The sequence below is a fragment of the Tympanuchus pallidicinctus genome, unplaced genomic scaffold (genome assembly GCF_026119805.1).
Source record: "Tympanuchus pallidicinctus isolate F22 unplaced genomic scaffold, pur_lepc_1.0 scaffold22, whole genome shotgun sequence".
Lineage (NCBI taxonomy): Eukaryota > Metazoa > Chordata > Aves > Galliformes > Phasianidae > Tympanuchus > Tympanuchus pallidicinctus.
The window spans coordinates 39,587,851-39,613,905 of NW_026294739.1; the positions used below are offsets into that span (position 1 = coordinate 39,587,851).

The 26,055-nt window shown below is 39.9% G+C and overlaps 1 protein-coding gene across 1 annotated transcript; it reads left to right on the forward strand.

The window, feature by feature from the left end:
* The first annotated feature begins 1,739 nt into the window (after positions 1-1,739).
* Positions 1,740-19,282, forward strand: DUS2 (dihydrouridine synthase 2). Its single transcript, XM_052685859.1, has 16 exons — positions 1,740-2,418; positions 3,274-3,410; positions 4,185-4,230; positions 5,311-5,402; positions 6,221-6,264; positions 7,117-7,181; positions 9,343-9,386; positions 9,617-9,682; positions 11,661-11,731; positions 12,225-12,311; positions 12,812-12,980; positions 13,618-13,739; positions 16,282-16,425; positions 16,932-17,019; positions 17,614-17,687; positions 18,798-19,282. Exons 1-16 carry the CDS (start codon positions 1,740-1,742, stop codon positions 19,033-19,035), a joined length of 2,166 nt encoding a protein of 721 aa, XP_052541819.1. The 3' UTR covers positions 19,036-19,282.
* The last annotated feature ends 6,773 nt before the right edge of the window (positions 19,283-26,055 follow it).

Genomic DNA, 26,055 nt, shown 5'->3' on the forward strand with positions numbered 1-26,055 from the left:
CCACTTGCAGGACCTGACACAACACAAGATGTGTTTCAACAAAGAGGGTTTTCTGTGAATTATAATCCTACAGATTGCCCCCAAGTTTAAGTATTTACTCTCCAGGAAAGCACACATCTGCCTGCAGATGCACAATTGCACAATTTGCCATGGAATGAAGTTTGGAGTGCTCTACACAACTAACGGGTTGCCCTGTCGCTTCATTCACAAAGTTGAAAGCCTTCTATTGAAGAAAATAACTTTACCCTAAGAATCCTGTAACTGCAACTGATCAGAATACACAGCTTCAGTATCCAGCAAAAGGTTATAGCCTTACGCTGAAGTGGCTGTTGAAGGTTTCTGTTTCTCCAGCTTTCACTCATACTAAGCTCCAGAACCTTATTTGGTTGGAAACTAGATACAGAGACACTGCCATGTTCTTTTCAGTTAACAGATTTCTACATACTGAATTTTAGGAAAGGCAGAGATGGATAGTACAGAAGAAAGAGCCACTAAAAGGAAGAGCTGCAATAAGTCCCCCCAATATAAGTCATAGTTAAATTACTTTTTTTTTTTTTTTTGAGTGATTATTTCCCATGGACGCAAATGAGCAGCTAGATACAAAATAACCTCAGCCTCACTTTAATCTTCTCAGTTTAAGAGAACAGTGACACCACACCCAAAAGAAACTTTCTGCATCTGTTCTATTAGAATAGAATTTGAGTCAAAACACTTTCTTTCCTGCCATTGGAGACATTTCCAGCTTTTTTTTTTTTTTTTTTTTTTAATCACTTCAACAGACATGTCATATGGAGAACAATCAGCAAACACATAATGCCTTTTTTAATACAATAAAGCAGCACCAATGTTTATTCTCAGTGAAAGACATCAAAGCCTGAAAAAGCCTTCAGTTTTATTACACAATTTTTCTCCCACCCATCTTTAGAGGCATCTGGTCTACAATCCTCTGAATAAGCTGCCATAAAAAAATCCAACATAATTTGTCATTTTGCCTTTCCACCATGTAACTAAATTGGGCCAAAGATGTAACAAGGTTGGGAAGATAATTTCTTTTTTCCTGCCAGTAGACACTTTAAAAAATGTTTAGCTAGTGATAAGGGACATTGAAATGCAACAGAACCGCACATCACAGAGGCACATTCATGAGTTGTGATGCCTCTGGAAATGATTTTTACAGTTTCTGAAACAGTGCACCAAGTTAACCAGATCATCTTGTTCTGAAACTCAATTCTCTATCATTTCAGCCTACCTTACACACTTACTTGTTGTATCTTAATTGATTCAATTTAGTCCCTACCAGGCCATTTATTACCAACTCAAATCAAGCTGCTTTAGGAGGATGTTCATTAAGAGAAGCATCCATGCCTGGGAGACCTGTCCTTTTTCGAGCAGCAGTCTCTATTTTCCGCACCAGGTCCACATCCCATCGATGGGTTACAAAGCTAACCACAACTCCAGGTATCTTGCTTCCGACCCGCCCAACACGCCCCACACGGTGTAGGTAATCCTGCAGGGTGTTTGGGAAGTCATAGTTGACCACAAGCTGCACACTGCTAGTGTCCAACCCCCGTGAGGCAAGGTCAGTGCAGATGAGGACAGACACATCTCCCTTCTGAAAGGAAGCAAAGATGCCAGCTCTAGCAGCTGCCAACATCTGTCCCTGTAATCTCAGGTGCTTGATTTTGTGATCATCCAAGATATAGCCCAGCCAGTTGACGGTGCTGGCACTGTTGCAGAAGATGAGGACAGCCCCACTGGACGCTGAGCGCTCCTTCAGGAGCTGCAGCAGTTCAAGCAGCTTGTCCTGGCCTTTGAGACGGACAAATTTCTGCTGGACATGCGAAGGCAGGCGATGCAAGCTCTGGGTGCTGATGTTGACAAAGCAGTCCACGTCGACAAACCTCGCAAGCATCTGGCTGAGCCCCGCCGGGAAAGTGGCTCCTACCACCACCACCTGGGTCCTCTCCTCCCCGGGGCCAGCCGGCGCGGGGGCACCCGCGGCAAGCGGGGCGTGCGCCAGGACCTCCTGCAGCGGCGCGGCGAAGGACTCGTCGTCTATCAGCGCGTCCGCCTCGTCCAGCACCAGCCAGCGCAGCCGCCCAAGGACCAGAAAGCGCCGCCGCAACGCGGTCCGCAGCGCCCCCGGGGTGCCCAGCAGCACAGCGGCTCCCGGTGGTGGCGCCCGCAGCTGCCGCCTCAGCCCTCCCGCGGCGCCGCCGCCGGTCAGCCCGCGCACCAGCAGCCCCGCAGGGCGGCACAGCGCCTCCGCCACCGCGCCCACCTGGGCCACCAGCTCCCGCGACGGCAGCACCACCAACCCGCGGGGCGACGCCGATCGCGGCCCCGACCCCTCGGGCTTCTCCACGGCCGGCTCCAAACCGGCAGGGCGGGCCAGCAGCCGGTCGAGCAGCGGCAGCAGGTAGGCCAGCGTCTTGCCGCTGCCCGTCTCGGCGGCGCACAGGGCGCTACGACCGCGGCGCAGGGCGGGTATGGCGAGGCGCTGCACCGCTGTGGGGCGGCTGATTGAGAGGTCCCGCAGGGCGGTCAGAAGGGCCGGCTGCAGCCCCATCTCCGCGAAAAGCGGGCCCTGCCCCGCTTGGGGCTCCGGCGCCAGCAGGGCGGGGGCCACTTGCTGGACGGCCTCTAGCTGAAAGTAGTCCCCACGCGCCTTCCTGTGCTTCCAGCCCGCCGACACCAGCTGCGGACAGTCCCAGCGCCCCACCGTCTGCCAGCGGGGCTGGCTCAGCTCCGGCCGCCGGCTCCGCAGCAGCAGCTTACCGGGCCGCACTGCCGCCGTCTGTCCCCGCCCGCGCCGGCAGCCCCGCTCGCCCCGCTGCAGGCGCAGCCGCAGCGCCCAGGGGATGCGCACCACGTTCTCGGGGGGCTGCGCGCTCGCCGCCCGGGCCGCGGCCACCCCACTGTGCCTTAGAACCATGGCCTATCCCGCGTGATAGCGGCGGCGCGATCTGATGACGTCACGACGCAGCGCCTCGCCCAGCCGGCGCCGGGCGAGGAAGGTGAGCGCGTGCGGCCGTACCTCGGGTGCCGACCTCATCCCGCCGTAGCCTCTCGGCGGGCCACTGGGAGCTGGCACGGCCCCGCGCCCCTCAGGTCAGAGCCCGTTCCCCGTGCAGCTGGCTCCGGGGTCGCTGCGGCCTGCGTGGAGCCTGTCAGGTTGGCAGCCTCAGCACCCACGAAGGGAAGCTTGGGGCGCTTACTGGTAGGGGATGCTGTTTGCTAACACCTTGCCCCCCGCCTTGCTTTCTCTGTTTTAAACAGCAACGGGAATGACGGTGAACACACCTCTCTGCTTCAGGGGAAAAAACATCCTGGCCCCCATGGTGCGTGTGGGAACGCTGCCAATGCGGCTCCTCGCGCTGGACTATGGCGCCGACATCGTGTACTGCGAGGTATGAGCAGGATGGCTGGGGACGTTGTTATTGCCAACAGTAAAGGAACGTGGGTGGATAGGAAATCTGGGGATGTGGTTGCAGAGAACTGAGTACAGGAACAGACTTGGCTTACTCAAGGACTTTCCTTTTCCATATCCTTTCCATTAAAGAAATGGATAGAGTAGCTCAGCAGAATGCTGTGAGTTGCCATCAAGTCATGGAAGACCCATGCCATAAGGCTGCTTAATTACTTCAATTAATTTAGACAAAGCACTCACTATAAATTTATTTATATTTTACAGCAGTAGCTTACTTTTGTTTCTAGCATGGTAGATAAGTGTTTGAGCAGAATATATCTTACAGAAGTACTTCAGCACACCATTGTTCTGCTCATAAAGAAGTGAAATTGCTTCCTCCAGGTTCCTGACAATAACAGGCAAAGCATTCACAGGTAGGTTTTGGTGGCTGGCCCTTATGTTAGCCCAGGATGGCTCTACTCTAGGTCCACATGTTCTGGTGGCATAGAGAACAGAGGTGCCAACAATTTGCCTGTGCTCCTTAGGCCAGCCACAATCCTTCACCAGGTGCTCGATCGCCAGCTCCAGCCATGACCTAACAGTTCCCCTACAGTCATCTTTCATAGTTTGAAACTTTGAGTGCAGTGCTTCGGTTTGTTTATTTTGTTCTGCTTTTGATAGTTTTTTTTTTATTATTTAATAAAACAGATAATTCCCTACAGCTGGAAGGTTTGTATGCTTTTACTCATTAAGATTTTTCCCCCTTTGTTCTCAGGAGCTGATTGACATAAAGATGATGCAGTGTAAGAGAGTAGTAAATGGTAAGCATGGTATTTCTTTTGTTAATATCTGTAAGCATTCTTTTTTTTTATTCAAGAGAAAAAAATTACTTTGCTGAAGTCATCTTACAGTGATCACCATGAGATGTAGGTACCTATAATCCTTCTAAACAGCTCATAGAAACCTAAATAAGCTTTTGAAGTGCCATTCTTACACCTGTATGTTTCTGTACGGTTTCAGACTTTCATTTCTACTTCTCCAGGCACTTCAGTTCTTCAGCCAGGGAAACCACAAGTCTTTTTAGAGGACTGAGCTAACCAGTTAGTAACACTGTAGGATACTGAAAAAAAAAATACTAACATACAGTTCTTCCCTACCCTTTGGGGAATAGGAGGAGAAACCTCACCATTGACTTAAGCTGCTGCTGGGATTCAATGAATCTTTTGTTAAATTTTTTGACAGATCTTAGGTCACTGGGCGTGTAGGTGAAGGGGACAGTGCTGGGCCCAGCTCACGGCCACCCCTGCAGCTCCATCTGCTACCAAAACCTTGTTAGCCCACTACAGTGGCCAAGAAACACATTCATTCAGACTTTAGTAGAGACAGCTTATGATCAAGAGTCCGTTTAAGTATTACCTGTTGGTAGCATTATTAAGGAAGCAATGAATTTGAGGTCTTACTGTCATTCTTTCCTTAACTTCAGGTCTGGGGCCTAGATTTGGCATAACATGATTTTCACAGCCAAGTTCTTAAAAGACCTTTGTAAGTTTCACAACAGCTGGGTGAGATGAGAAACAGCTTTTTATAGTATCCCTGTCAAGGAACAGAAGTCAACCATAAGTCTGTATTCCATTCTTGCCTTTCTGAAAACTGTAGTGTTACATTCATTCTGGCTTGTTTCAGTGCTGTTGCTCCCCCAGCAAGTTGGGAGTAACAAGTAATGGAACTTGCAGTTTGCAAGAAACGTACTGCAAAGGTTTAGGGAAGATCAGGTGTCACTGGTTGTTCATGGAAATTTTGCTTGGTAACATTTAGCTTATATACAAATTGTATAGTCACTACTTCCTTTATGATTGCATTTGTATACTATTTGTCTGTTTTATGTTCCTCGCTGCATATAGAAGTTCTTGAAACAGTAGACTTTGTTGCACCAAATGACAGAGTTGTTTTCAGAACCTGTGAAAGGGAGAGGCACCGAGTCATCTTTCAAATGGTAAGAAAGCAAAAGCAGGTACTCTCCTAAACCAGAAAGTGCTAGTTACAGTCTTAATCCAAGACCAAAAGAACTCTGTATTACAGATTCTCTATTCTTTGATGCTTCAGATAAAGATAAGATTTCGCATAACATTTGTTACAGAATTTTTAAGCTGTTTATACTCATGCAGTTAACATGCTGCTGTGTAAGTTTTCCATACGAGTGTTTTCAGAAGAAGTGATTAAGGTGAATTCTGTGCTCTCCGAAGAGATCTTGTTTTTGTAATCAGTTTCTTTTTGTATTTTCAAAACATACACATACCAGCAATGAATTACAGTGACGCTTGATCACATGCTTCAGTCTTGCACTGCAAGCCTCACTGGAAAGACTAAACGATATTGTTTGTCTGTCTAAGAGGGCATTAGGATGTGCATTAATGTTGCTAAAATTGATGGAGGATGGAGGCTGCATTAGACAATGAAAGACTTTTTCAGGGGTAATGATAGTGCTGGAATAAGCTGTGTGTAGAGGCTATTGACTCCTGAGAGATGGAAATACTTAAAAACAGGACATCTAATTGTGATAGACTGAGAACATTTGGTACTGTTGTAGGTTAGGAAAGAGGATTGATCTCTTAATTTCTTTTTGCATCACTTATTGTCATTCACTGGTTGACATGCTTAAGCTAAATGTTTTTGCTATCTTGTGCTGTGAAAGGGTCTCTTTTACATTGTACTAAATGCTTAGAGCAAATATAGTTTTCCATATATGGAAGTGTACTTTTTTTATTCACTTGATGCTATTTTGTAATTATATACTCTTTATTTTATCATCAGGGTTCAGCAGATGCTGAAAGAGCCTTGGCAGTAGCTAAGCTTGTGTAAGTCATCTACTCTCACACCATTCCCACTCTGGCTTCATAGTTTTATTATTGGTAGTGGTGGTTGTGGCTTTTGTGGCTTTTTTTTCTGTTGGCTTTTTTGGGAGGGGGTTATTTTAGAGAAGACAAATTGTAGTGATTGAAAGGTTGAAGGTAGGTCCTGATAGGTTCAAGAAAAGTGTTGGTTTTCTTTTTTGAGGACTGAACAGTATAAGGTAGTTGATCAACAAGATGTGAATCAGTACAGTAGAACAATGCAGACTGCAACTTCTATTTAAAACAATTCATACTCAAAATAGTAGCTGCATGATTTCTATGCAGGGTTTGAATGGCACTTTTCCAGTGCAGTGGGTGTGTCCTTGATCTTTCCAGTGTGAAATTCTGTGGCCTTATTAGCAGGTGTGTAATATCCAGTATGCCTGCTAATAACTCCTGTTTTTGCGTGGTTTGAAACCTCTAGTAAAATATTGTGCAGAAATGAGAACTGAATCTCAAACACTTTGAAAGGTGTTTTTAAGTCTCCATTTTAAATAGATGGAGTTTCCATAAGACTTGTTGACACTGGTGAATTTGGTGGTGGATGTGGTTTACATCACTTAATTCTAGATAAACACAGATGAGTATTTGCAGCTTCTGCACACTGTTCATCAAAACACTTAGTCTGGTTTTCAGACTGCTGTTTAAGTACATACATAAGCAAGAAGCTGAAAATTCAGAAGTTCAAATAAAAGCTTAACCTTGAATTTACATTTAAGCCTTATAATGATGAAACATACATCCTGGTAAGGTATCTATTTCCTAGTTCTTGTTCTAGTATGCTGAAACACATTCTTCTTATTTCTTCTATTTCAGAGAGAGTGATGTAGCTGGTATTGATATCAATATGGGCTGTCCAAAAGAATATTCTACTAAGGCAAGTGAATTTTGATTATACTGGATTCTTTCTCTCGTTGATACCTTCTATAGAAAAGGCTTCCAGTTCAGAAGACTCAAAGCTCCATTCCAGGGAATAAGCCTGGCTGTTGCATGTAAACTTTGTCTTCTGGTCTTTGTATTACTGGCATTTTTAGTATTTGGAACTGTCATATGGAACTATAATGCTTTGTCCTTTAAGCAGAGATGACAGTATATTCACATTATTAATACTTTCTCTTCCTAATTTTATGTTATCACTTCTTTCCATCTGGAAGCTTTTACTGTTCTTCTATTAAGGCAAAAGGCAAATGAGAGCTTGAAGTCTTTCCTGCCTCCTATTACCAGTCTAAACATTTATAGAACTTGGATATTGCCTACTGTTAAAGCAAGTTGCATGCAGATCAAGTACACTATTCTTTCCATCCCCAAAATAGAACCCCGTGCTAGTTTATTGCATCTGGCTCACAAATAGACATAGCCAATTGAAATGAGATATCTGGTTGTTAAATGCAGTGTTCTTAAAACAGGGAATAGTAATGGCCAAACCTGATGCTACCAAATATGCCCATACCTTGCATGATGCTGTGACATTATACAGATCTCTCATTCTCCTTTTCCTGTTTTTAAGCCAAGAGAAATAAACATTTTGTTTAAGTGAATTGTATTTTCCAGAAATAGAATACATTTCTCAATTAAGTTACTTGAATAGGAGAAGGGTTTATTCTAGGTCTTAAGGAGAGAGAGACTACATGAAGTTTTGGAACAGAAGAACCAAAGAGCCCTAACGATTGTATGTAGAGTGTTTAAGAGATGACTGATGGATTTTGCCCTCACAAGGAATACTTTTTCCCTTGTAATATGTAATGAGCTTAAGAACAGAGTAAGGCATCTTTCAGGTATTTAGTACCTTCACTTAAGTAGTTTGTAGTGTTCTAGCATCTGTCTTCCAATAGTCAATGTTTAGCATCCCAGGAAATGATAAAAGAGAAGTAATAAAATTAATCAATTCTTAGGTAGATTTTCTCTTCTGTTATGTTTAGCTTTGTAGATTAGCTTATAGTAGAAAGAAGAAATATTTTTATTTTTCTAATATTTAATTAGAGATGGTTTGTCTAGGTAGATTTCTTGGGTCATTCCTGTTTTAGTCCCATTATCATTTTTGTTGCTTTAATAATCATATCTGAAAACAATGTAGGGAGCATAATACAATAACAGAATAAAAAGCACCATAATAATAGCAGAATGGTAAAGTCTGGCTACAGCAAATGAGAACAAACATAAACATAGCAACTATAGACATAGAAATGAAGGAAAAGAGCTACTCACCTTTGAAAAGCCTCAGGTAGACAGGGATATCCACTAAGAGATACCCTTACCTCCATTGCTAGCCCTTAAATGAGGTCTGGGAAGGGGTGGATCCTGGCTCCACCCCTTCTATTTACTTAGGTACATTGCTTGCACCTGAGCTCCCTAGGGTTGGCCCTGGACCTTGGTGATCAAGAGGGCTAATGCCATCCTGGTCTGCATTTATAATGTGGTCAGCAGGAGCAGGGAGGCAATTATCTCTTCTGTACTCAGCTCTGATGAGGCCACACCTTGAGTACCATGTTCAGTTTTGGGTCCTTCTCACAAGAAGGTATTGAGGTCCTGGAATATGCCCAGAGAAGGGCAACAAAATTGGCAAAGAATTTGGGGCATTAGTCTTATGAGGAGTAGCTGAGGGAGCTAGGATTGTTTAGTCTGGAGAAGAGGAGGTTAACTAAGTTTACATTGCATAGGCAGGAACTACTTATAGTGAAATCCTGCAAACATGATGTGTAATGCTCAAGCAATATATCCCAAATGCTTTGCTGTCACTTAATGAGTAGGAATAGATGATTACAGTTACAAAAAGTGGCTTTTTGAAATCTGCTTTCTCCTTGATGTAATGGGAGCGAGTTGGTGCCCTGAATTACTGCTTCATTATTCTGATACTATTCCAGGAAGTGTTTCACCAAGCTGTTCACTAATGCTCCTGCATTACAGATTTCTCCATTTTCTACTTTCTTGCTTTAAAAAGCACTGCAGTACTTTTGCTACAATCAGCTGTTAGATGAAATAATCAAGTTGAAAAATGTTTTTCATGTTCCTAATGTCACAGTTTTTATGTATTTTCTCAGGGAGGTATGGGGGCAGCACTTCTATCTGATCCTGACAAAATAGAGTCTGTAAGTATGATCTGTGGTTATCATTTGTTTTACAAGCAGCATTGGGTCTTTTGTCTATCAGATAAAATGATAGACTCCATTAGTGATTGTGTTCCTTAAGTATGTAAGATTCTCTATAGAGATACAATAACCAAATGTTAAACTCTTCTAATTTAATTGCATCTTGAAGTAAAGAAAGTTTTGTTCAGCTCACTTCTGTTATCACATTTCTTGTCTTTTTCCATCTCCAGATACTGACTACTCTTGTGAAAGGAATTTGTAAGCCAGTAACCTGCAAAATCCGCATTTTGCCCTCAGTAAGAACATGAATTGTTATGCTTGTTTATTTTAGTTTAATCCTGTGATTTAAAATCAGTTCTAGTACATGGAGTTCTTATAAATTGACATTTTAGACCTGCTCTTGTGAAATAGCATTTGAAATTGTAATTTGTTGGGAGTGCCGAACTATTCTCCTGTAATGCAAAAACTCAAAGTACTAAACATAAGATGTTTTCACATGGCCTTATTCTATTGAATTCTGAATGTGGATATTTCCATAATCATGGCTTGCAGTCTTGTTTATTGTAACCCACTGAGTTAATCTTAAAGGCTTTGCTGATGGGTACATGCTGACTGAAAAATAAGAAGGGGCAGTTATTGTTGAAGGCTGCTGCATATGGAACTGATAGAGAGTAATGTGTGTGTGTAGGCACAGAGTGCTGGCCTTTGAATGCAGTGGCAGTCTGCATGAGACTTAAATGAAAGGTGAAGCTGAAGAGGCGGTGTTACTTCTCCAGCTCCCAACATTTGTGTTAGCAGTGAAGATTTCACTACTGAAATTGTATTTACAGTTGTAACTGCTTGTGCTCTAGAAACTACTCATATTCTGTGCAGCAAGGAGCTTTGTGTTTCTCCTGATTAAATGTATGTACAAACGCAGCAATAATTACAGATGATACAAAAGGTTGCAGAAATTGTTTGATAGATTGAACACTAAAATTGCTAGCTTATATGAGGAGATTCATAATCTTTTGCAGAAGCAAAACTTCCGTCACATCTTTAGAATGACTTCCTATAGATAAATTCTTGAGTAAAGTCATTCATTTCAAGGGAATTGTGATAGGAGTTATTTTGATAGAACTGCTGCATTTTATTTGTCAGTGTCTTTTCTAAAGTATAACTACTAAGAACACTGTGAAAATACGTATTTTTAAATCTCCAGGTGATGTGCCTGCTCCTCTAGTGAGTGATGCTGAAAATCTGTTTGATTACGTGTTTAGTTGCTGTGATTGCAAATAACTGGGTAGGCATTTCTGTAGGTGGTTGAATTGTAATTAAGCTAGCTGTTGTTCACGTGTCATGTGCATGTGCCCTTAAATGATCATACAAACAGATGAAGTCTCTGATAAGAATCACTATTCTGTTTCAGGAGTGCTATCTAATATTGTTTAACAATAACAAAAGCTGGATCTTCTGCTTTTGATTTCTATGACTATCTTAGAGCCTCTTCCAATTTTTTCAAGCTGGTTTTACATAGCATGTCCACTGTCAGAGTAGCAGGTGGGCTTCTATCTCTGTGTTTGTGCTACCTGGTAGGTGTTGCATTTTTTGGAGACTGTGCTATTTAGTGATGAGCCATCGATTGCCTTCCAGCTTTTGAAAAGAAAACTGGCATGTAAAAAAAAATCTCCTTGGCCCTGAAGCTGCAGAGCTGTATAAGGCAGGCTAACTAGCACCATACCAAATTTCTTTCTGCCTTTTAACAGCATCTTTCCTTTTTAAATAAATATTGGGAGCTTCTTGTTCTTCACTGTTTCTTTGATTCACTAGTCATGTGTGAATGCCATTTGTATTTTAGTTACTAGGTAACTCTGAGACGTTTCTGATAGGAATATTTATGAACATGATTGCATTTTAGATTGATTTCAGAAGGCTTTCTCTTAATCATCCGTCTAATGTGTGTTTTAGTTACAGCTCACAGAGTGAGCTATGGTTAAATAGGTTAAATGGTTAAAGAGAACTTGCTGTTTGGTATTTCAAATGAGCCCACAAAGTACTGATGGAAAATGCTCTTCAGGAGGGTATTGTGTTATCTGGCTCAAGAAAGTTTGCAATCCATGGTTTTGAGAAGCTATTGAAAATGGATTCTTGTTCTTTCAATGAAGTATGTGTTAAGTAGGTACATGCTGTTGGATTATGGGAGTCATGTTTCTTATGTCTCTTACTGAAAGACAAGAGTTCTGGCATTTGTTTTCTATCTTTGAACTAAGGTTGTCATTCTCTCCTACCACTCAGGTTGAGGATACTGTGAATTTGGTAAAGAGAATAGAAAAAACTGGTATTGCTGCCATTGCAGTCCATGGAAGGTAAATCTGTTCCAGACAAGAGTTTTACATCCTTGCTACGCTTTGCTGGCAAATGTTGCACAGTAAGATATGATTAGAATATATTCTGCATATAATATGTAATTCTCATTTCAACTGCTAGCTAAATAAGTATTCTTAAAAATCAAGCTAGTCATTAGGGAATTGGTCTTTTTAGTGCTAATGAACATTTACTGCTATTTTTCTAGATTTAGGCTCAACAAAAAACAAAACTGTCTTGCACATGGTGTCTAAAAATCCCTGCTAATCTGGATATGGAGTTATAGTAGCAACAACTTTAAATGTTTTTGATTTCAAAGATTCATGCTTGAAAAAAATGAAATATATGAACAACAAAACAAAGTAGCAGAAGTACAAAGTAGTACAAAGTAGTACTCAACAAGAAAAACAAGTATTTAAAATTTATGAGGTTCTGCTGTGATCTAAATATGTAAAAGTTTCTTAGGAATTTTGGTCTTTTTCCTTTGTTGGAAAGGAAGAAGGAGGAGAGGCCTCAGCACCCTGTCCACTGTGATGTGATCAAAGCCATATCTGAAGCAGTCTCCATTCCAGTAATAGCAAAGTAGGTTGGAGTAATCAGCTGGTTATTGTAATATACCTGTACCTAGCTTAAGATGTACTAGTGCAGAAGAAAGGAGATTTTTCATGTGGGGGCAAATCTTATAATACAGGATGGGCAATAATTACAAAGTATCATTTTCAAACAATGTCAGTGTAGTTTTTTGTGTGCCCTGTCCATTAAAGATTTTTGGAAGTATGCAGTTTGTTTAAATCAAACTGTCTTCATTCTGTTTAAAATAAATAAATAAATAAATAAATAAATAAAAAGAAAATTAAAAGAAAATGTGCAGATAATGGAAAAACGTGAAATGTAATCAACATTTCAATGGTCTATTGCTAACATAACTCAGACCCATTTTTCCTCTTGGTTTTGAGATAATATCCTGAACCCAGTATCATCATTAATAATGTAATATCGCATTTGAAAATACAAGGCTGTATTAAAGCTTATAGAAGAGCAAATAAAACTTCCTGGATCGTAACAGTGATGTTCATCTGTAGTGGAGGATCTCATGACTTCATCAAAGAGTATACAGACATTGAGACCTTCCAGAAAGCAACAGCTGCCTCATCTGTAATGATAGCTCGTGCTGCTATGTGGAACCCATCTATCTTCAGAAAAGAAGGTCCTTTCCCCTTGAAAGAAGTCATGCAAGATTACATCAAATATGTATGTATTTTTTGGAAGATTTTCCTTGTGATTAACATTATTTAGAATTTAGTCCAAATCTTAATACAGTGTCTTAGTTCCTGTTACTGTCAGAGACTTAAACTCTGGTGATATTTTAAAATACAGCATATTATGAGAGTCTTGTGAGTAAATCATCCCTGCTTCTGTTTTATATTGTGTTCAGTAAATAATTTATAGAAATCATTCAGGAAATGACTTCCAATGATTCTTTTCTTACATGCTGTTTCTTTAGTCCTGGTTTCTTGGTGACATTTGTGAGGCTTACAAGGCTATCCAAAAGGCTTTCCATCCAAGGCTATCCATCTAGGAATTTGGAAAGTCTGTGATGAGTAGGGCAATTCTCTTGATGTTGTTGGTGCAATTAATGTTGAACAGATAAGTGAAGGAATATTGATTACTCAGTTGCTGTCAGCTTTGTTGTTAGAAGTTAACTGCCTATCACAAATAGGTGTTTAGCAGCCAGGAAGCCAAGGTTAGGTGAGTAATCTTGAATATATTGAGAAAACTGTACACTGTATTTTGCATCTCAAAAATGATTTTGAAATTCATCAAGAGACATGCAGATTACCTAGTAAAAACTTACATGATATGTTTTTATATGCTTTGTCTTTCTCAGGCAGTGAGATATGATAATCACTATACCAACACAAAATATTGTTTGTGTCAGATGTTAAGGGAGCAGTTGGAAACTGCTCAGGGTAAGAAGCTGCATGCAGCACAGTCCACACAGGAGATCTGGTAAGTGTGAGCTTCAGAAACAGAAATGGTGTTCTGTATCAGACTTGCAAACCAGTTCTTTCTGTAGCACTGCCTGGCACTTCCAGCGTTCAGAAATTGGAAGAAAAAAAAACGTGTACTTGCTGAGATATGCAATACACTGACCAGTTTCAAGCTTCCTCCATGTTCGTAAGTTAAAAGGGTTTAACCTTAAAGATATTTATATAGCCTTCAGCTAATTTGAGAGGTGCTCAGACAGGAGTTTATCTACTATTTGCATTAACTTATTCAATTAAAAAATATCTTTATTATTCTATAAAAGTAATTTAGATGCTTGTCTTTCAGAGCTGTGGGTTGTTGTGGGGCTTTTGTTTTTTTTTTTGTTGTTGTTTTTTAAAGGAAAGCTTTCCATGTGCCTGTGGGTTCTTCATGTTCCTGGGATTTTTATGACATAATGCTTGTTTTAAATGAGCATGTAGAGATGAACTCAAAACAATGTATGAAGATAGTCTGTATGATACTTGCATGCACTTCTCTTGTGCCACTTTTCATATCTAAACATTTGTGACAACTTTTTTGAGGAAATTGCAGGTTAGTACTTGAACTGCTGCGCTTAAAAACAAACAAACAAACAAAAAAACCAACAAGGAAGTTGCATAGGCAGATGATAGGTGAAGTATTTTAAAACTAAAAGATGGGAGATCTGGATTAGTTGTTTGGAGGGAGTTTTCTACTTAAAGGGTGGTGGGGCACTGGCACAGGTTGCCCAGAGACGTTGTGGGTGCCCCATCCCTGAGGAAATTCAAGGCCAGACTGGATGGGGCTTTGGGCAGCCTGAGCGGGTGGGTGGCAACCCTGCCCACAGTTGGGTTGGAACTGGATGATCTTAAGGTGCCTTCCCACCCAAGGCATTGTATGGTTCATGAACCATAGTAGCATTGCTGTCTCTTATTCCCAGACCTCTAAAATGAGGTAAGTTCTTGGAAGGAAAAACTTCAGTTTGCAATCTGAAACAGTTTGTTTATATGAAAATAAAAGAAATGTTAAACTTGAAATATTCTGCAAATGAAATTACTGCTTTCTGGCAGCACTTGATCAACATTCTGTTCATATTTGAAAACGAATGTAAGTGCCTGCAATTCTTTTATCTGTTCACTGTGACTTACCAACACTTTCTCTCTGTAAACACCACCACCCACCATTATGTTACAACAGCCAGAGAGGGGACTTGTATTTTATGTATAAAAGGAGCCAGACTCCATTAATCGTAGGGAGCAGTGGAACTTGTAAAATATACTTACATTTTGCAAGTTAGTTTCATTTCTGCAGCGTTGAACAGATTTTTACTGTAGTAACTTGCTCTTTTTTGTGTAGAGTTTTCTAATTTGGTTAGGAGATCTGCAGTGTAGACCAAAATTGAAACAGTCTTTTACAACTTCAAATAAATATAGCCAAGTGGATGGTGGTGTTCTCTAGTGAATTAATAGTAAGGTATATTATGCAAAGGAAAGGAACTGTGAAGTAAGGTGCAAGCCTTTAAAGAGGCCATTGGGGGGGTGCAGTGTATGCATATCTGTTCTGGGTGAAGGTCTGGGGTAAAACTATGATACTTCTGTGCTGTGTAGTGATTCTTTAGGGCCTTTCTGCATTGAACACCGGTGGGTTTTATGTTTGTGATGCAATAACAATTGCAAAATTGGCTTAAGCACTGTGCATGCATAGGGGATCTTAGAAATTCATTTTATCAGTTTTCATCAGCAAATGCAAAGCCTTCTAACCATTTTTCTGAACTGGCTGGTTAATATCCAGATGAAGAAATAACTTTGAGTTATGTAAGATGAGCCTATAGTCAGACAAAAATGTTAATGCTGCTGCCTTGTGGTGATGATGGTGTGTTGCAGCCCTGTGGGATTTTAGCCTCAGTACTGAGTGCAAGACAAAGGCTGCTGCATTTCAGATGAAAGAATTTATGTAACACCACATTCAGCTTCAACACTTTTCCTCTTACTGCATTGGAGATAATGCTGTGGCTAGAGTGCATTTTATTGTTGAACAGCCTGGTATCATTGAGTATTCTGATCTTATTCAGCATGTAAGTTTTCCAGTGCTACAGGCTTTACTGTTACCTATTGAAAATTAGTAGTCTCATTATTTCAGAGCAGATGCAGTGGAAAGGTCTGGAATTTAAAATGATTTGAAGCACTTGACAGTGATCCAAATCTCAGTTTCCTGCTGTGTACTGGAGCTTGCAGATAATGCTCAAATTGAGCTAATAAATTGAATGAACACTGCAAGATGTGTATTTCTGATTCTGCCTGGAGTTTCACATTGCAATTTAAATATATAGTGATGGAAATAAGAACTTCTACTTGCATTTCAAGTGTGTCTGAGAAATGAACGCGAAACAATATAATGTCACCTATAGAATATAGCTGTACTTTCATGTGATTCTCTGCACATATATACTCTATCTCAAAACAATTGGTTACTTTATTTATTTTATCATAATTGGTTACAAAAACCACAGTCTGATCTCTAATCCAAAGAAATTCCATTTGAATAGTGAAGCTTTTGAAATGTCTGAGTTCTACAAAGAAACAACAGCTGTTTTTGAAGCTAAGAAAACATCTTTGGAAACTAAGCAGCAAGATGAAGATGACCAGGTGGAAGATCCAGATATAATAAAAATGGCTGTTAGATTTGACAAGTAAGCATGCAAATTCATTTTATTTCAGTGGCTCGCATTTGTAAAATGAATTTAACAATATTTTATAGTTTTTAGAGTAATGATTTGCATAGCAGCATGTGCAGAGTGATTTTTCTTTCTATGAAGCAATTTGTGCATGTAATTAAGTAATCACTAGTGTCACTTTTCCTGTGCTGTTTAGATGTTATGGTATTTACATCTTCAGTTTCAGGCATTCGGAGACTCAGTAATCTATTGAAAGTGCTAAGCAATTAAAAAAATCAAGTATCTGTAGATAAACAAATACAAATATACAAAAGGTATTGAGTTTTTAGGTGTTAATTGAATTGTCTAAGAAGAAAGTGGCATTTTTCTCAATTTGAGCTGTAAAAGCAAACCACAAAGAGTAACAGGTAGCAGAGATCCAATGAGCAGCACTTATATTGAGTTATTGACCTGATTTAAAGTAGTTCTGCTTATTAAGTAAACTCTAAGCACAGTTATTGACCACAAATGTTTTTGTCTAGGCGAGAATATCCACCACAGATTACTCCAAAAATGTATCTTCTGGAATGGTGTAGGAAAGAAAAGCATCCTCAGCCTGTTTATGAAACTGTGAGTCAGTCAAAAAACCTTTTCAAACCTCTTCCTGTTGTAAAATTGCCATTCTGAGGCTTGGTGTAGTGAGTTCAGTTTCCCAGTGCAGTATTGCTCTGCAGTAAGATGGTTCAGAAATTATGTTATATATATGTGTGTGTAAATATATAAAATGGCATCTTATTATATATATTATGTGAAAGTGAGGTCTTCAGTTTCTGTGAAGGTGAAAGAAGTAGCTGCAATTACAGGTCATTACACAGAAGTCCATGACTGAATGACTTCTGTGATGTTAGAGTTTGGTTTCAGAATGTTTTCTTCTGTTGCTGGACACTGTTGAAAGTATGAACTAAACTGGACAGGAGCAACTGCTTGTTTGGGTTGAGGTTGTTACTTACTGTTGTGGGTTCATTCTTGTAATGCAGAAGTATTTGTAGTTTGGAGAAATCTTCTCTTCTAATCCTGATTATGTGAGGTTAAAGCTTTAGAATTAATTACATTAGTTGTAAGGGTATTATTTAATAGGGAGTAAAGACAAGAATAATAAGGAACCTTGACAGTCTTTGCTATTTTTGACCTGTCTACCTCTTTAATTCTTTTTTTTCTCTCCAGATTCAAAGACCACTAGATAGACTATTCTGTTCAGTGGTAACAGTAGCTGACCAAAAATACAGATCAGCTCTGTGGTAAGTTAATGCTTTTGTAGATGTACTGTAGTTATTTCTGATGTGTTGCTTAAAAGTTGTGTGACTTTAATAAGAAGATACCTCCTAAAGCTACCTCTGGGAGAAAGAAAGGATTAAAACTTTCTGAGAATTGAATGTGACGAGAGATTAAGTACAAGTGAACTATTATTCTATATCTGAATTCACCTAATGTGATGGTCCACAATTTTAGTGGGAGGGGAGCACATAGGTGACCTGGTTCAGTTGTGCCTGCAAAGAGTCCGGTAACAAACCAGGGGAGACAGAGGAGACATTTTGGAGGGGGTAATGTCTTCAGCCACTATAGCAGATCTCAATACCAAGTCAGGATTAGGTGACTATAGTGAAGTAGAAGACACAGTTCAGTGGCTAGTCAGACTTCACAGTTGATCAACAGTTACATCTGGTTTCGTGGCAGTTTTCTTTTTTATCATCTGTTAATACTGGGATTGGCTTCAGGCATTTGCACCTAAGTTGAGCCTGATATAACTGCGGAGTTAAACCTCAGTATTGGACACTTTAAAGTGGATAAACGCAGACAACAGTTACTGGTATTTCTGGGACTACTGCTCAGAGACTTCAGGAAGCAAAGCTCAGCTGGTATGAAATTTTAAGAAAACATTTTCAAATATTGAATTTCACAAACATTTAATCTGAAATCCCCCTTGGAATTGACAGAATTTTTATTACTATGGAACAGCTCCTGCTTATGTCAGTGAACGTGTACACCTACAAGAGATCATATTTGGGCCTGAGGTATTTTTTCAGACAGTGATAATTTAAAACTCAATGTTGTTTAATGATCATATTTGCAAAAGTCAGCTTATATGAGGATTGCAGCTTCTTGTCCCAAACATACACTGACCTTTGAAATGAAGAGTTTGAGATGCAACTGTTCCTATCAGCGGAGGCAAATCCACATTGACACCTAGCAAGATTCAAATCACTCTGGAACTGCTGTTTTCTACTGTGAAATGACTACTGATGCTGTTTATTTCACCGTGTTACGTCAGAGACAGGAAAGTAATTGTTTTGGCAGTGTAGAGACCTCAGTTTCTACTTTTACCTATGCTCTGTCTGTTTGCTCTTCAGGGACAAGTCAAAGAAACTAGCAGAACAGGCTGCAGCTATTGTCTGTCTGAGAACACTGGGTGTCCCAGAGGGAAAGCTGTGTGAGGGAGAAAACCACCTGATTAACAAACGCAAGAGGGAAGACCAGGAGTGCTTGAACAACAGAGATCATGGAAAAGAACTTGCTGAGCCTTCCCATAAAAAAGCTAATTTTGCTGAAGAAAGTTCTGACGTGAATGTGCCTAAGATGCAACGGTAGCATGGAGGTCACAGGCTTCATACAACTACACAGAAGCTAGAAATTAGCTCCTTTTGTATATCTTGCTGTTCACACTTTGTCTGGATTCTGAGATGGCTAAATTCCCTAGCTGTGGAAAAATGCCACTAAGATTTACTGTTTACCACTTGCTATCCCCATGGTGCCTTTCAGACAGGATGAATTAGCAATTTGATTTTAGAAAACATCGAGAATATTATCTCAAAAAATAAATCCTTTTAATATCAGATTCTCTAGGCTACTTTGTCATTGACTTTATTGTTTCCTTTAAGGTATTTATGATATGCTGGTAAGAGATCTGAATAGTAGCAGTAAGCAGATGGAGTCATTATGGAACTAATGTACAAAAATTTTAGTTGCAAGTAGACATGGTTTTATCAAATGAGTTTCATGTATGACTTGAGGCTTTATTTCTTCCATCATATTGACAGAAAGGATTTTGCAGAGAGGAGAACTTGAAAATAATAATGCTAAGCATGAAAATAACATTTCTTGATTAACTTCTACATTCTACTCTCCAGAAATGTGACAACAGAATTAATCACGCTTTCCTGATCTTATTGGAAATTATCTAGTGTAATACCTAAGGAATTGGAGCTGAGCTTGGTAGTTGTGAATAATTTGAACAAATTAAGCTTTGAGCTGTTTTGTACTTTTAAGCTTGGAAATACTAGTAAATGTCTACGTGTATATTACTAGCAATATAGGCATTAAAGTATGGCAGGCACATCCAACCTGCAGCCCTTGGGCTGCATGCAGCCTGTCTCAGCTTGCAGTGCAGCTGCCCTCTGCCCCATGCCATCGTGGTTCATTGTTCAGCATCAATCAAATATATCAGTGCACTGTTAACCCTACATGGGCTGAAGCCAGGACAAGGGAAGGGAACAGTGCAGTTCCAACACAAGTTAGGAACTTTGTTTTGCTGCATTGGATAAACAGTCCTCTGAACAGCAAAAAAAATACAGTTTTACTTTCAAATTCCTTAATCACAATGGAGAAAAAGTTTCAATTTTTTTTGTGTATTTGCAACTCCATTTTCAGTCAGCATAAATACATGACCTGCACATTTCAAATGGAATGGATAGAGTTATCAGACATTCAACTAAGAAATCTGATCACGTCTCTTTACTGGACTCACAAGCCCTGTGTTAACAGAGAAATGTCCCTTACCTCGCAGTCGTGCCTTATGTGATTGATTTTGGCAGTATGTATATTTGTGAATAACTGTTTTCAAGGATGCAGCATGGGAAAAATGAAATTTCATCAGAAATCTGACCAACACCTTGAGACCTCACAAAGAGTTTAAACCACTGCCATTGAACCAGATTGAGGCTTCACAAAAACAAGGTCAAATATCCCACCAGTTGTTTGGTTTTGTTGATATCCTTTGTTTTAACAAACCATTAAACATTAAAATGTTTTGTTATTCATGTTAACTATATTACATATTTTATGAGGGCAGCTCCAAAAACTGTCTCATGATGTCAGAGGTGAAGGTTGGTGGTGTGGTAGTAGAGGTTGAATCTTCCTGCCAGTATTCCCTTAGTGTTTTGTTACTGTCTGACAGATGGCAGCAGAGGGTTGGTCTGATGGAATGGCATCTGGCATGGAAGTGTGTATGAAACAAAGGTGTGTTCTGAATTTTTCTGTGCAGAAAAAATGGCACCCATTGAGATTCATCAATGCTTGCTGAATATTTATGTAGACCAACAAGTGGGTGTGAGTGCAGTGAGGCAGTGAATGCTATGTTTCAGCAGCAGCAACAGTGGGTCACTTCTGCTGATATAGGCTTTTATGGGAATGGTGTGCAGGGTCCTGTTCTCACTGATGATAATGCAGAGCTAATATTGGTGACTGTGTTGAAAAACTGTGTTTTGTAACTGAGAATTTATTCTATCAAAGTATTACTTGCTCATTGTATTTGTTGTAGTTCCCATGGAAATCAACAGGTGGCATTATTTTTGGAGCAACTTATATACATGCAGCCCCAGACAGTTGTTCTTCACCCAGAGTGACCCAGGTAAGCCAAAGGGTTGGACGCCCATGAAGTATGGCTGTGTGAGTTCTTGAAACTTGACTTGATTTGCCTCACTTGGCGGTGCTGGTGGTCTTAAAATCAACTTATCATCATCTTCAAATCATCAATTCTGGTCTGAGAGCAAAATTACAGGGATACCATGCCGTGATTTCTGGAGTACTGTGTAAGCATGCAAAATACAGTGTGCTTGGATATTCAGGATATTCATCAAGTCTTCCTATTTAAAATTTACCATCTTTTTCTTAAATGATGGTGCCAGTATGAAGCCATTGTTCTGTAATGGAAGAACAATATCTCACCAGAGGTATTAAATATAGATATACATTCATTTTTAAAATGTCTGCTCTTCAGATCACAGAGTAATTCCTAGCAAATCTATCCAGTCATTCACTTTGTATGCTGCTCTAAACACAGTTCAGCATACTTGAAATTGATACAACTTTTGTATTAGAATTTTATTCCAAAGCTGCAAAATAATTTGCAATATTAAGCAGAAATAAAAGAAGTAGCCATTTTCCTACTGAATGTTGTCTGGTGGCCTGTGTTTATTTATAGTTCGGTGCCATCATAGAATAACTGAAGAAAAAGTAATTTTTTAGGTCATGCTAGCACTGTGGTGGCTTGCAAGTTCTCAGTGTCATAGATCAGATGTCCTTTCTAAGATCAAACGTTACATGATTCTAACTCCCCCCTGCTCAAAGCAGGGTCAATAGGAGCAGGTTGCTGAGGACTGTGCATAGCTGGGTTTTGAGCATCTCCAATGTCGGTGAGTCTGCAGCCTTTCTTGGCAACCTGTTCAATCAACCTTACAGTGGGGAAAAAGTCTTGTTTCTCATATTTTTCTTTTCTAATAAGAACATGTATTCAAATTGTTATTTAAATTATTACGTGGTCACCAAGGCTTACAATTTATTTGTCTTAATTTGTTGTAATACACTGATGAAATGGTCTGTGCTGTTGTTCTGGATGGGCACAACTAGGCCAAACGGTTGGAGCATGTGAAAACGAGAGTGAGAGTCACTCTGTTGGAATGAGCATTCAGTGCTAAATATAGAAGTGCTGTATATTCTGGCAAATGGTGAGAAAGCAGAACATATGTTGGATACCCTTGACCAGTGTCAAAAAGGGAAGCTGCAGTTGTTTGTGTGTACCTGCGTATGAAAGTATTTTCTGCTTAATGTTTGTTTTCTGTCGCATACCTTCATTTCTCTTAATTATTTTACAGCTAATGTGTGGCTTCCTGCCCCACGTCCATCATTCATCTGAATCAGTTCCAAAGTTAGGACAATTTGTATTTACTATAAATATTCCTTCCTAAATACTGGTTTTAAAGTAATTCTGTTAGCACGGTGCTTTCCTTCTAGGACTTGCTCTGTTCAAAGGCAAACTGCATTAGTGAGTTGTTTGTAGGACAGCTTCTGTTTTCTGCTGTACCTTCTATAAACAGAAGGTGGCAGATATTTCATTTTTGTTCTGGAAAATATGCTGACTTCTGCAGTGTTTAATGATTCAGCCATTGTGCTTTGGCATTCTTACATAGAATGGCAATGGAGACTGCAGTTGGGTTGGAGGGTATTTAGCCTTCAGAATTTTTTTTTTTTCAATATTTAGTTTAAAAAACAAACAACAAAAAAAACAAGCACCTCTTAATCATAAGGAATTCAGTCAGGCAGCCTTTCTTTCCCATCACAAGGCAAGTAAACAGGAAAGCAGTTGGGTTTGATTCTTGGTACTGATGTTTCAGTAACTGTTCATGATATCTGCTGAGGTGTGATCCATGTGTACAGGGAGTACTGTATCTGTCCTCCCTGAGGCCTATTTGTACACTGCTTATTAGAAGCATGAGTGGGAACGCAAAGATACTTTTACTAGCCTTTTAACATGGATGTGCTTGCTGGGCTACCTCTGGGGCCTTGCTGGTTGGAATGCTTTTTGGAATGTCCCAGGCTCCGAGCCCAACCCCGCCCTGGAATGTGAGGTTAAATGTTGGCGGTACAAATACAGAGTTTGAATATTGAAATCCTAGAGTTCTCCAGCGCTGCAATTTCAGAAAGCTGGCAAGTGAACCACATGTCAGCTCAGCTGCTCTCTGATTCAAAGAGTAAGCATGCCTTGGGTTGCTGGGGGAAGAGGAGGAGGTAGGATGTTTTTTGTTTTGGTTTGGTTTTTACTTACCCGTTATGACCTGCACAAGAGCATGCTTTTCAGACGTTAACTGGCAAGGTTGCAGGAGGTCCCAAACAGGTGCGAAGTTGAAAGAAGCCTTTATTCACAAAAGTGTTTTATCAACACTTCTTTAAACCCGCGTACTGTAAGCTCTTGCCTTATTAAGAAGTCTGCCTGTATTTGAAATTGTTTCTGAGATGGCCTACAAGACTGGATTCCATCTGTACAGCAGTGCAAGAGGCCAGTGTTCAGACTTTTTTTCTGAGACTATGATGGTGAAGCTGATGAGAAGCATTAAAAGCAACATGCGAGCCCTTTGGTGAGGAGGGAGTGCCTTGTGTATTGTTAAACAGCAGTTGCCTAGGTCAATTAAGGAGAAGAACTGATGAGCTCCAGAGGGAGCCTAGTCTAGTCATCCTTACTCAAAGGAGTATTAACTTCTGTTTTTATGAGAGGAGGCTTAAAAAATATACACATTTGTGGTGTTCACTTGGCTTCCAATTGAAATTCTGTTGCAGGAGTTAATGTGAATCTGCCCATTAAATATCCATTAGGTAAATAAATAAATGCTTTTCCCTTGCTCTGGTATGGTGGGAGAGTCTGTTTTCCTTTTTTAGAAAGCTGTTGTCTGACAGATATCCTCTTGCAGGAGGATGCAAAGCACTGGACATTTTACTCATTTTACTGACATTTTACTCATACTGACTTAATTTTCCTTGATGGTCTCTATGTATTTGTTAGTACTTTAGTTTGAAATTTTGTTTGATATGTACAGTGGGCTTCTTGCTTAAGTGTTTGGTCAGTGATTGTGACTGAAATAGTTTTAATTTATTCACAGTTGTAAAAATAGATTTTTTCGATTAGTGTTTTGTGGGCTTGAGCTCACAGCTGAATTTGAGTGCAGGTCTTCAATCTATCCTGTTAAACTGTTTTAATATTATTTAAACACTTTACCTTTCCTATGAAGTTTTTTGTTGGTTTGTAAAGTTATCTCTGTGATGCTGGGACGCTGCATGTGCCGCACGTCTGTGTACTCACCACTGTGTATGCAGTGCACAGCTGTTACTGAGAGCTGTTAGCATGTTGTCATAGGTCTGTAAGTGAAACTTCTTAAACTGATACAATGTCTTCCCTCTTTGACACTGGAGAAAAGCCAGAGTTACAAAGATATTAAACTGAAAGTTAATACCTCTTCATCTTTTTCGATGTTGGAAAATAGTCTTTTTTGGAGTTAGGGAACAAAAGGACTCTGATCAAGGTTCATTAAGAAGTTTCTCAGTGACTCGCATTACTTGATTCAATGTGTGCTTATCTCTTAAGAAATTAACTGTTGTGGTTTTCAAATTTCTCATGTAGCAAAGCTTGGAATACCACTTAGTACTTTACTGTCTCAGTAGCTCTCTGAATAATCATAAAATTTAAAGCAAATATCTTGGCATCTGATGTATCTGCTCTAGTTACATATTCGTATGAGTCCCAGGCAGCAAACAAAAGTTGAAACCATAATCGTTTTCTTCTTGCTGTGCTGAAATAGAGCAAATCCTGGACGCCAGACAGAACACAAGTAAACATGTCTGGGTAGATGTACCTATACGAACCACAAAACCCATGAGATCTTAAGGGTGTTAAAAACAATGTGGGACAGTTTCACTTCAGCAGTAGCATACATTTCTTTTCCCCTGCATGGCACACAATGCTTTTTTTTTTGTAATTTTTCAGGGGTTAATCAAACACTAAGCATTACAATCATTAGATGGGAGGGAAATGCAGATTAAGTCTTTTGTACTGCCGTAAGAATTGTAAGATTTCAGAAAATTCAGGAGTAAGCAAGTAAATCACTGTTAGACTGCGATGCCTACCTGTCATATCAGTGACTTGTTTAGTGTGCCCTGTGACATTATCTTATTACAGCTAACACCAGCTTGCTTATTTTGCACTGCCTGAGCATGGAAAACAATTGTAGTAGTACTTAGTGTTTATAATTCTTAGGGTATATAAATACTGCATTGTGAATACTAAATCAATACAGATTTAATAAACTATCTTTTCTCTTGTTAATTTTTATGAGTAGGCCAAATGTTACAATACAGACTGTAAAATCTGTTGTGGTTTGTTCACCAGTATAGGTGATGTATGAAAATTGCAGTGTGATCTGAGATGTGTTCACATCCTATAATAGCAGTGATGCTACCAGAAGTTAAGAGATGAGTAGAGCAAGTAAAAGGAGAACTAGTCATAAACATCTCACTGCACAGTTCGCACAGCTGAATGCATTTACCTGTAGATTCTGTCTTCAAAACCATTTTCCTGTGCTCATATTCAGTGGAATGGAGCCAGAGTATACTAAGATTCTCTCCATTCTTTGTTAGAAACAATGACTGACATTTCAGATTGTCACTGTTCTGTGGAAGCAAATGCAGCTCCAAGTAAGATGGAGGACAGCTTGCATCTTTTGCATCTTTTTTCTTCTTGTGGAGAGCCACACTGAAGGCCAATGGATTTGCTGCACCCCTACTTGGTTCTTTTTTTCATACATCTTAATTTAAGGGGAAAAAAAAAAAGTAATTTAGATGAAGAGGAGATTTTCCACAAAGGGTTGATGTATTTCCATGAAAGGAAGAGCTAACCTCATCCTGTTAAAAAAAATCTTGCATTTTCACCTATCGCTGCTAGATTGCCATTATGCTTACCATTTCTTTCTCAGCCCAGCTTGTGTACTCACCAGATCACCTGGTCAGAGAAAACATTTCGCCCACACAGTTCACACTGTTCTCACTTCCCCTGTGTTTTAGAACACT